The sequence below is a fragment of the Psittacula echo genome (assembly GCF_963264785.1).
Source record: "Psittacula echo genome assembly, chromosome: 5".
Taxonomy (NCBI): Eukaryota; Metazoa; Chordata; class Aves; order Psittaciformes; family Psittacidae; genus Psittacula; species Psittacula echo.
The window spans coordinates 28,423,068-28,435,611 of record NC_137739.1 but is presented as its reverse complement, the minus strand read 5'-3'; the positions used below and the strand labels follow the sequence as shown (position 1 = coordinate 28,435,611).

The 12,544-nt window shown below is 39.2% G+C and overlaps 1 protein-coding gene across 1 annotated transcript in view; it reads left to right on the top strand.

Moving 5' to 3' along the window:
- Positions 1–408: 408 nt before the first annotated feature.
- CD44 (CD44 molecule (IN blood group)) overlaps positions 409–12,544 on the top strand; it is a 53,280-nt gene continuing 41,144 nt past the window's right edge. Inside the window, exon 1 of the mRNA XM_080619492.1 lies at positions 409–537. Within this exon, the coding sequence (XP_080475618.1) occupies positions 471–537 (67 nt within the window). The 5' untranslated portion in view covers positions 409–470. The remainder of the gene's footprint in view (positions 538–12,544) is intronic.

Below are 12,544 nucleotides of genomic sequence, written 5' to 3'. Positions count from 1 at the left end.
GAAACTCTAGTGCTTTATATTCACCTAGTTTGCAACAATGAGGAGATTTTAAGATTCAAGAGGGGAAGCTTCTAAGAAGTAGTGCCTTTCTGAGCTAAGTCACAAGAGATTACACAAACTTTCCTGCAAGTGCAGTAAGTATAACTTCTGACTCTACTTGTGTAAGACGAGGAGGCTTAGTGCCTCTTTAAAACTCCAGTGTGGCTGCTTAGTCAGTACTGGCTCCCCTCCTACACCCCCTTCTTCCACTGCTGGGTTGAAGTCACACCCATTTTTTTTGCAATATGGGTGTGACTTTTGATGGAGCTCCCCCTCCCAGTTATGTCATTACTTCAGTTCCTTTGAATCAGAATAAAAAGTGCAGCAAACTTCAGACTCATTGACTGCAGGCTCAGTGAGTGTCGGGGCTTTTCTTTTTTTGTGCAACTTGCAAGGATCTCTGGTTTTTGGAAAGCAGCTCTGAGAAAACAATGGCCGGTTTCTCCTTATGGGCAACTTTTGGATTATGTTTGCTGAAGCTTTGTCTGACAGAAACACGTAAGTTTTTTATGAATTAAAACACTTACGGTTGCTAACAAGTTTATGTTTCTGACAGCAAGAGTTCTGCTAGGTAGCTAACAGCTTTCTTGTGCCTGTATAAAGTTTTATTATTTGTAAGAGTTATGAGAGATGTTTTAGAACTATAACCTCAGCTGTGCTGGTCTGTAACAACCTCAGACCTCAGTTAGTTACATATTGCTTGTAAAGGGTAATTCCAGATCTATAAAGAGTGAATTTTAGATCGTTAAGTTTAAGCTAAGCACAGAAGTACATCAGTTGATTTAGACCAGCTCTGGTAAACCTCAGTTCGACAGCGTGACTGCTGTTACACACTTAGTTTGCTCTCCCAGCTCCATCTCAGGCAGTAGAGAAAAGGGGGGCTGGTGGGATTGTGATGAATGGGGTTGGACATACAGCCCCCGCTTCTCCCCCCCAGCATACAAGAAGTGCATTCGTCAGTTTACATGGGCTGAACCAACAGTTAATCTGTACTGCATTTGGGCATAGCCTTGCTGAACAGAAGCAAAACTGCAGTGATCTGTGACCGAAATTTGAAGAGCTTTTATGCCAAGGATGCTTGCTTCTGACTTCCTACAGTTTTGTTGGGGTTGACTGATGAGATTTTGGAACAAAGAGGGTTAGAAGTGAATGAAAAATTCAGTTGTTTGTCAATTAACTCTCTGTGGCTTGGTTATCTGCTTCAAATACTTGTACTTGGAAATGAAATATTAATGGGGGTTTGGGGGGAGAAGGGGATGTACGTCCAAAACGACAAAATGCTTTTGAAATTTTACATGGTGCAGTCTCAACCATGCTTGAGGGAAATGGCCATGCTTTTAACAGAATCTCCCTGTGACAGCAACCGCCTTGAGGCATTTTGTGGTTAGGGATAACAATTACCCTTCTACATTATTTTTCTACTCATCGGTGCCAGAAGTCTAACAAAATACATTTTTCATGGCCATTGTCACCCAAGGGCTCTGTGTGTGTGTGTGTACAGTAAATATATTTGAACAGCATTTGTTTGAGCAGCAGTGGATGCTTCTGGAATGGTTGCAGCACTGACGGGCTGTGAATGGGTGTGTTGAGCAGTTCCCAGCGCATCAGTGGTAGCTGAAGCACTCTCGTTGCTTTTCTTTCGAAAATTATCTGTCTGTTGTACCAAAATACTCTTGCTAAAATCAGGTATATGCATAAAGCCTTACAGAAAGGGCAGGGGTACTGTGGGCTAATAAAATAAGTCTGAGATGTGTTTAAAACCTTGGCTTGGTCCAAGTCTGTATGCTGTATGAGTATTATAATTATTTGGTTACTGCCTGCTCAACTGATTTCTCCTTTCATGAGCTGCCAGAAGCATCCTAAAGAAGCAGGGTCTACCCTGACTCTGGGAGTAATGCATTTTTACAGTGAGGCAGAGCAGAAAACCCCATCATCTACTCTTCAGCATAGTTACAAAAAGTATGTCAAACTTCACATATGCCCCACAGGGAAGTTTCTTTAGTGGCTTAGCAAGGTATTAGACTATAGCTACAATATGTTTTGGTTGGTATGCAGTACATTCCAGCATGACTTTGTAGTCAGTAATGACTTCAGAAGAGCATTTTATAGTGGTTTTATTTTCTTTCTTAAGCCAGTGACTTTGCTGTGGAGTAGTGGCTATTGCTGTCGGGAGTCAGCTGGCTTGAAGACAAAATTCAGATCTGGTCCTGAATTGGAATTTTGATTCTTTTAGTACAGAATGTTGTAAAATTAGAAAGGACCTGGAATTGCTGATAATGTTATTATTAAAGATGAGATATAGACTGCAGTTGAAAAACTTGTTCATTGTGAGTTCTGTACTGTTGTGACCATACTGTCACTGACACGTGAGTGATGTCTACTCATGCTATTGATGTGACTTTCGTTGTCTAGGGAGTGTAGATCCAGGAGGATATAAATGCTGACATCTTGGTTAATGATGATTCTGGGGGAGATTTTCTCCTGTGAGCATTATGAGTGGTAAAAATATTTCTCTCAAAGTTTTCCTTGATTGACTAAAAGTGAATCATAAAATTCTGACCCCCAAACTGGAGAAGCTGGAATAGAAATAGTAGTAAAGATGAAATGAAAAGAGGGAGAATGAGTCCACCAGTGGGAGGGAGGAGCTTAGGTATTAGCACTGGAAAGGTTGCCAGAGTCTTGGCACGAGGTAAGACTTTTAAGACAGAGCTACTATAGCTATCAGTAAGTCACAAAGGAAGGGACCTGCCTACCTCTTGGCTTATATATTCGTCATGAAAATTGGTAAATAAAGCAGTTTGAAGGAGTTTTTTGTTAGTTTATTTTCACTCAGTCTTTACAGTGTGTATCTTGGCTATTTTCCCAAAGCTGCAAAGTAACTAGACTTTATTAAAGTTCACCTGAACTTCCGTCATTGTTTAATTGAAAGGTTATGTGCCTGCCCTTGAAGTACCTTGAATACACGAAGAACCAACAAACCATGGCAGAGGGTTGTCTTGCAATCTTTGGAGAAATGTGTGTTGATTCTTCAGCTACTGGTGTTCACCACAATTTAGAACGATTACCTTGAAAACAGGAAGTCAGAGAAAGGCTTAGATACCATCAAACAATTGAGGAAGAACTTTAAAAACTAAATGCTTTTGAAACCACTGGCAGCTCTAGCCAACGTTAAATGAAATGTTCCCTCACATCTGGTGTGTTTCTCTTTCCAGAACATGGAAAGAAAGACATATGACTTTTATAGGCCAGGACTTGAAGCATTAATTTTGCAGTTATTCACGCAAGACCTAACCATGCATGAGGTTCTACTGTAGCCAGAATGTTCCTGCAAGATAAAATTTCCTGAGATGCTCGTAGGCAGGTATGAACAGCAAAGAGAATTATGAGCTAAGTACTGCTAAAATAGATGTAGAAAAGATTGGTTCTCAATTTCATGAAGGGCTAATTAAAATGCTTTCAGTGAAGGACAACAGCCATTTCAAATTAAAGAACTTACAGAAGAGAACAGGAAAATACAGTGAAGAAAAATACAGATCTCAAAGGGATGTTTGGTGTATGGCAGGGAGCATGGTGAATTGCAAGAAGCAATTAAATTATTTATATAGACAGCATGAAGTCTAGAAGAATTTAAGTTAGAGAAGAAATCTGAAATGTATCCAAGCAAGAAAGTAGTGTAAACCTCTGCAGACGTTTCCACTAATTTGGATAGCAACTCTCCAGAACAGGGGAAAATAAATAAGGAATAAATAAAATTAAAAAAGATAGTAACAATCAAATCAATGTATAACAATAGTGGAGCCTACACATGCGTAAAAAATTAGAAAAATTAAAAACTACATTGCTGACATGACAGAGGAAGAAACTCTGGTGAGCTCTGTGGGATATGGGTTAATTAAAAAGCAAAGGGCAAACAATGCAAGGTGGCAATGTTTTTGCCAGAGAGGAGATGGCATTCAGAGGGAGTGGCTAGACAGCAGCAGTAATTAGGTTTGAAAATAGGTTGCTAACAGACACTGTTTTTTAAGGACAGATTAGATAAGGACAGACTAGATGAACATCTTTAAAGGACAGTTTAGGTATTAGTGATTATGTTACGATCAGGTTATCAGACTGAGTAGAAGGCCTTTGTTAACTCTGCATTTTCTTTGATAAAAGGATAATTTTAGTTCTGATTCTACTAGTAGAGAAGAAGGAAAAAAATTATGTAGAACTTCTCATATGACAAGAAGAGGATAAGTTAGCCCAAGAATTTTTTTCATAATTCCAGAGATGCTGTAAGAAAGTGTCTCCATTTGCACTCTGGTTATCTTGCCTCACATTTCTGTTCCTGCATTAATGGATAAGTGTTTGAAAATACAGACAACATAGATGATAATTCTCAACATCACATGACATGTATTCCATTATTTACAAAACATTGATAGTTTTTTTGAAAGAGAGCTTTATGTGAGAAAGCGAGGGAGAATGTTCTGTCAAACTGTCCTCTTAAGCTGCTTTTTGCAGGAACAAGATTAAACGTACGTAGTTACCTGTGAACTGAAACCTCACAGGATAATTGTGAAACAAACATGACCCACCACAGAAATCCTGTCTACGTTGAAAACAATGCAACACTGTACTGGAACAATTCATAGTGTTCAAAGCACACGATATTTTAGCATCAGCTGGTAACTGAGAGCATGCTTTATCAAATTTCATATTTCACCACTAAATCGAATTCTTAGACTAGAGAAGTTCAAACTTCCAACTGAAGGCCAGTAGAGTGAGAGGAGCAATGCAGAGGCTGAGTTTCATAGAATAACAGAATGGTTTGGGTTGGAAGGGACCTTAAAGGTTATCCTGTTCCAACCTCTTGCCAAGGGCAGGAACACTTTCCAGTAGACAAGGTTGCTCTAAGCCCCATCCAACCTGGCCTTGAGCACTGCCAGGTATGGGGCAGCCACAGCTTCTGTGAGCAACTTGTTCCAATGTCATGTCTCTGATACTTATGGTTACTACCAAGCTAAACCCAGATCCACAGTCTATTTTGTTCTCTGCCTTTACCTGCAAAGGTTTCATTGTGATATGTGTGGTGGTTTGGACTGTTCTCTGTGGGTTATCAACAACTGTTGGTGTGAAGCCAGTTTGGAGTAGCTGCTAGTCATTCTCCAGACTAGATCAGAAGTTCATCAGCTGTTAACATGCAGTTATTTCTCACTCCCCGGGAGGTAATAATCATTTCGAAGCCATCAGACACTGTAATTATCAGTGACCATTATGGTTGCTGCTAATAGTGGTGGCAGAGAAGATTGTTTCAGTTCTGAATGTTTATCAGTTTCCTCCCTGCCAAATCACAGGCCTCCCTACAGTTGCATCAGCAGCAATATCAGTAGCAGCTGGCTGTGATTTTCCTCCCTTGCACAGAGCTCGTCCAGCCCAAGAGACGACAGAGCAGCTTGTCATATGAATGAGTTTGCAGGCAGTAATGTGAATGGCAGCTGAAAGAGGGGTTTTCCTTGGAGCATCTTTTCAGCCAGCCTGAAAGTTCAGCTAATTAAGATTTAAAGTTCAAACCTCTGTGACTGTTTCCTGACTAACGAAACCTGCAGTCATATTAGGAGTCTGTGCCTCCAATTAAGAACATAATTGAATTCTCTTTTGTACACGCTGGCTTTGGGACTTTCCAGTTCCTCTGCATGACAGCACTGGCTGCATTATATAATACAGCAATCTTATTTCAGTACAATAACCGTCAACCCTCATACTGTGAAACATTAAAAAAAGGGAAAAAAGCCCAAAAACAACAGAAAGGATTTGAAGAATAATCCACAATTTTTGCAATTGGTAACATGGAAAATCAAGCAACCATGCCAATTCAAAGTAAAAATCACAGAGGAGACTTGAATTTTACTTACGTTTGCAGTCTGAAAAATACATGGCTTCACTTTTTTCTTTTCTTCTGTCGATGGCTGAGCCCGGCTCAGTAGCTGGAAATCCCAAGAGACTCTGTTGTGTCTTTGCAAAGGAAAAAAAAAAAAAAAAAAAGAGAGAAAAAATCAGACACGCAGCAGCTGTGTAAAACTTCTGTCTCTGTTTCTGCTAATAAATCTGTTCCAAAAGCAATGTGAGATTGTTATAAAAGAGGTTGCCAGGGTACAGGCTGACAGCTGCCTAGGAAGATGGCATTAGCCAGCGATCATGTACTGCGCAGTTAATGTCTGTTTTATTAAATACCTGCTTTTGTAAATAAGAAGGTGTCCTAGACAGAACATATAATAGTAAAAAAATTCTGTTGTGACATAGCCCTTGTTGATTATATATGTCTCACAGTGGCAGTGTGTCAGCAAAACAGGTTCTCAGAAGCGTATTTCCCTAGGGGGCTTTTTTATTGTTATTTTTGTTAATGGATATGTGTCTGTAAAGAAGCAGGGTGTGGTATGTGTGGGTAGATGTAAAGAATAGTTTCTAGCAGTGTTCCCATACAGAAGAGAAAGGCTAACTAGAACTCAGCATATGGTCTATGGCCACCCAGGGCAGATGTGAATGAGCTCTGTCCAGGCAGTAAACAAGCTACTATCCAAATTTGGGTCTGAAAGTCAAGCGCCAGTCTTAAATTGGAAGCCTCTCTGAGAAAAAGTATCTTGACATCTTATCAGGGAGGCTTATCAGCAAGGGATTGCTATCACACTTGCTAGAGCAGCATGACTGCTCTATGCATAACTGCCCCCATGCCCACTTAAAACAGACTAAGCAAGCCGGCAGCTGCTCTTTCCATCAGATGTAAATGCAATAGTCTGGTGATTGTGATGGTAGTGATTAGTTGTTTACCTACCTACTCTTTGCCATCAGCCAACTCATATCTTATAGATAAAATGGAGTATCCCTATCACAGAATAAGGAGAGTAAAGTGCTGAGAGATACAGTACAGTGCTGCTAGGGAAAGCCAGGTCTTCCTAACTCTATCACGGTGCTCTGGTGATGCTTCTGCGTGAGGAATAGTTAACTGAGCAGGTTCAAGGGAAAGTAGTATTGCCAATTATAAAGATGCATGATTCATTAATAATGAAGACACCAAGGGTGAGGCCTGAACTCATCTTAATGTTTTGCTTTCACTCACTTCCTTATTCTTCCTCCTACTGCTTGATTAGATGTCCTCCAATCAAAAATGTAGAAAAAACCCACTGTAAATGTAGAAAAAAACCACTTGTGCTATCACGTCTTTATGTTTATAAATGTAGGGTTTTGTTCTCCTTTCCTATGCTTATGCATAAGTTAGACATATAGGAACATTTAGAATATTTAAGTGAAATATTATGTATTCTGTGCAAATCAATTTCTCCAGTAACAGCAGTATAAAAATCAGATGAAACTTTTCTCGGTTGCTCTGGCCATTTTATCCTTTTTCCTTGTGTGTGTGCTGTTTATACATGCACTGAAGACTGTCATCTATATTCAGTTCAATAGTGCATGGCTCCTGTTAAACAACAGCAAATATGAAGTAAAGCTTTTTTAAAAAGTTCTTGTTCAGGACTTAGCTTTTTATGATGTTTGAAGCTGTTTGGCAAATGAGAACTGACTTAAATCTTTTGTTCTACTGTCAGACTTCAAGAACTTAAAAATTAATGTAATTATCTACTGAAGAATATTGTCTTACGTTTAGTCAAGTTTCTCCTCTGTTTGAAGCAATACTTTCTAGTGATAATTATCAGCTATCTTCTTGAGATCTTGGAGGTATTTGTAGATAAAGGCTTTATACTCTGAGAAAGCGGAGTGCTAAGAGACATACATTGACCAAGCAAGTCAGAGGGCTATCGTCTCCATCCTAAAGGTGGTACACTTGATCATGATGCCAGAAGGCCAATGGCCAGAACGTTACAAGTCCAGACAAGTTTGAGTGTCAATGAACCAACTATGTGTAATCAGGTGGTACCCAGAAATATCTTTTAAAAGGCCATGCCTTCTTTTGAACAACTTTGTTTCTCTCACTCACTCATTGTTTTCATAGAATCATAGAATGGATTGGGTTGGGAGGGGAGCTAAAGCTCATCCAGTTGCACCCCCCTGCCACAGGCAGGGACGCCTTCCACTAGACCAGGTTGCTCCAAGCCCTGTCCAACCTGGCCTTGAACACTGCCAGGGATGGGGCAGCCACAGCTTCTCTGGGCAACCTGTGTCAGGGCCTCACCACCCTCACAGCGAATGAGCATCTGCCTAAGATCTCATCTCAATCTCCCCTCTGTCAGGTTACTGCCATTCCCCCTTGTCCTGTCACTACAGGCACTTGTCAAAAGCACCACTTCAAGTATCTTGTCAGCCCCTTTAGGCACTGGAAGCTGCTCTAAGGTCTCCCCAGAGCCTTCTCTTCTCCAGGCTGAACAAGCCCAGCTCTCTCAGCCTGTCTCCAGAGCAGAGCTGCTCCAGCCCTCATAGCATCTCCATGGCCTCTACTGGACTCGCTTCAGTAGCTCCATATCCCTCTCGTGTTGGGGGCTCCAGAGCTGGATGCAGCACTACAGGGAGAAGTCTCTCTGGGACATCTGGCCAAAGCTGTCCAATAAATCTGATAGACTCTTGTCAGCCTTTGTCTGATAGAAGGTTATATTTTATCCAGTAAAACTTCTGCTCACCAGCCTAGTCATTCTTAGACAAAATGAAATGTAGAGACCAAGTTCTTCCAAGAGACAGGCCTCAGAAGATTCTAATGACAAGAAAATTCTCATTAATATTTGTAATGATTTGGTTTTGATTTCAGCCTACTGTGTTGGCAGCTGACTTATTGTCACTGTGCTCAACATCAGGCAAATAGGGCAGGAGCATCCAGTGACTTCAGAAGATTGGTGTTAAGAAAATACCATTCTTATATTGCGCTCGCAAGAGTCACTTTGTGTTCTTGGGAGGAGCAAAAAGCACAGAAAGTAAAAATACTTTTCTTGAAATCTCATACTAAGGTCTAAACTTTTAAACTCTTCTTTTCCACAGTGTAACAAAATCATTCTACAGCCTACAGGGAGTGGATACTTGGTGGTTTGAGTTCATCACTGAATGGGCACAGTATGTTTTAGACATGCAGCTATCCAATTCACAATACTTGTATTAAGAAAGAATAACAGGCAGACATTGTGACCAAGTGAAACAGCTTCCTACAGTGACTGCCTAGAGAGAAGTCTCTTTCCTCTTTTTGTGGCTTGCCTCAGAAAACATTTAAAGATGTTTGAAGATATAAAAATGATTCCAGCTAGTGAGAAAGAAGTGAACTGACAAATATGCTCATAGCAGGTTGTTTTTGTAGTCCTTTGGAATTCAGTGATTTTTAGCCCCACCTCACAGGTAGGGAAACTGAGAGAAAGCAAAAAAGTCACCCAACACCGTAGCTGTAAAAAGAACATGTTCTCCTAAGCCCTAGCCCAGTCTAATCAACAGGATTAGTGCCTCTTTCAGTTCAGTTTCAGAAAGCAGCTATGATTTCACATACGGGGCTATTTCAACTGAAATAAGCATTATTATTATTATTCATAAGAAAAAAAGAAATTCTTGTGCCAGAACTGGTGCAGAAGTGAACAAAAGTATAGAGGACTGGGAAGTGACAGAAAACTCAGGAAACTCTCTTCAGTTGCTAAGTGTTTGGTAATCCATCACAGACCCTGGCTGTACAGTCTTTCAGCTGGAAAATCCATATAAGAAAATCCATGTAAGAAAGTTTCCTAATTTTTGAAACACCCTTACAAACCATTGTTTGCAGACCTGCACTGAATTTATTAAGTGTTGGTCAAACACCTTATCTGACTATTACTCATAGTGCTCAGGTCATTTCCCTTTATCAACACCAGTCACAGTCATATTACTGCTGACTCACAGCAATTGTTAGGCAACATATTAACACCTTTTTTCCACCCTTGACGTGGTACAAATATATATCCATAATGCTAGTCATAGCAACATGTCAGAATCCTAACACAAGTCTTTCTTCTGCTTTTTAACTTAGTGGTTTGGTCAACAGATTGCTATACTAGGATATACCTCAGTATCTCCCACCCTTCCAAAGCAAACAGTTTTAAGAGTCAGATGAATTATCAGTGTTTCAGGAATTGATATAGTAATGACTGGTAGCAGATCATCTGGAAAAGTGATTCCACTCTGTGTAAGCTACTTCTGATGTTCCTAAGAGAAATCTCTGCTTTCTTTAAAGAACTTTCCACTTTTACTTTTTTACAAGCACGTTATGAGATCTTACTTCTGATTTCAGAGTTCTTTACTATCTTGCTTTCTTTTTCAGCTCTGACACAAGCTTACTGATCTCAGTCAGTGTTGTGTATACATGGTAATAATGGGACACACAAGACCAACTTTTGCTTTGTCTGGTGTACTTGACAAGACAACTCCATGAGTTTTGCTTCAAGAATGTAAATAATTTCTTTGGGGGGTGTTTGGGGAGGAATCTTGTGGTGCCTTATTAATGATAAGTTATCACCTGTTTAGGATTTTCTTTTTGTTAAGATGGCTGAGTCCTGATTTGCTATTTGAATTGACCCTCGCTCAGAGTGAATCTGACGTGATTCTTTCCAATGTCATGAAACTCAAAATTGAAACAATTTGATTTGTTCATGTCAAACATTTGACATGAAACAACTTCATTGGGGTCTGTCACTGTGTGATCTGCCAAACACCAATTTAGTTCTGGATCTTTTTATAAATCTAGTTTTATCTCATTAAAATAGAAGATTACTAGAACCAACGATCATCACAGCAAAATCACTGATTTCACAATGATTCCAGCACTTTTGGGAAACAAAGCTGCTTCCCTAATTGAGGATTACATGCAAACAGTCATGCGTTGCTCTTACATATCTCCAACACCTAAATATATGTAGGATTTAATACAGTATTTAAATTCACAGACTATTGAGGCCACACTGTCAATGCTTCTTACCCATTCTTCCCTCATGCAAATGAATCTTCACTACCTCTTGGGAACTGTTCACTTTAAATAAACTTTTTTTTTTTTTTAATAGGAAAAAATATAATAAACCCAAGACATGTAATTATTCTCAATACAGTTGAGATAGCAACAGTACTGTGTACTTACTAATGTTAACTGCAAACTCTAGTTATTAAACATGTCTTTTTACTAAGCCAATTGGAAAATACTGGAAACTAAGACTGTAAGAATTATTCAACAAATTTAAGTGAACATCTAGCTTGGGATACAACAAATAAAAAAGAAATGTTCATTTCATGAGTTCAATTTTTTTCAGTAGTGTGGAGTATGATTCCCGGTTTGCTCTTAAGAGCACAAAGATTGCCAATCCCTCTGTTGAAAATATACTTGTGTCTGGATACCTCTTTGATTCTTATGGAAAGGAACACATTGAGATTAACCCACTTTCCATATCTCAAACTGCAGTAGTTTCTACACACAGCTGAATAAGCAACTTTCATCTTTCACTATTGCCTGTGAATTAAGCCCTTCAGACACCTTCCATGATCTGTTCTTCAGAGAATGCTTTCTTCCAAGATTTTTTCCTTACTTTCTCTATCATATCCAGCATTTCTGATCTCTTCAAAACGCACTATTTGTACGGTGTTGTGGATAACAATGACCAGACAGTACTGCTAACAGAAGTTGCTTAAAATTCGTTACTCAAAAACAGGATTTCAGTGTAACATCACAGGGAGAGTCAGCTGCTTTTTGCTTAACCATTGATTCCAGTAAGTAACTTTCTTCAGTTTTTGTTTTTGGTTTGATTATTCACTGAGCAATTTTTAGGGCTTAGGACTCTTCCATATAACTCTTCATAATGCAGATGATAATATACCTTATTCTGCTTTTTTGTGAAAAACACAAATATTCAAAAGTAGCGTTTTATCCATGTTTAAAGCTGCAAAGTTATGTAAAAAGGTTACAGCTATTTTCTTAATCTAAGAAATGTGGATTTAGTATAAGCCATTAAGTCATGCATTACATTGGAGGTTTCAGTTCTCCAGTCTGATTTGTAGCAGGCCAAATTCAATAGATTATTGGATAATATTTTGATCAATATGCAATTAACAATGATGATCCCTAATTTAAGTGTGAATGGTGTGCTACATTCTATGTTTCTGTAGGTTCCTCTGTGTAAACTTGTACATATAGCTTCTACAAGAAGCTTGGCTTTCATCTCAATTTTTGCAAACAATGGAGAGAGGTTATGAAAGAAACTGCAAATGAGTTCTTCTGCATTCTGGGGGAAGCTGAGTTTGGAATAAGTACTGATATGTCTTCTGTTTGGGGAGTCCTCTCCTGCCATTATTTGTTACTGGGAAGTCCGCAGGGGTCATTTGTCCTTTGACATGTCCTGCATTGTGAGGCCTATTCTAAGCAGCCTTCTTTTTAGTCTGTCTGCCATACTAATGTTACCTTTGTTTTAACTGGCTGGGGTTTAGAGCTCTTAAAAAGATTCTGGGGGTTCCTTTCTCTATTGTTTTCTTGTAAAGTGGCCTTTTTAAAGTCAATAGATGTTCTACTTATTCAGAGTCTTTTTTTTCTCTT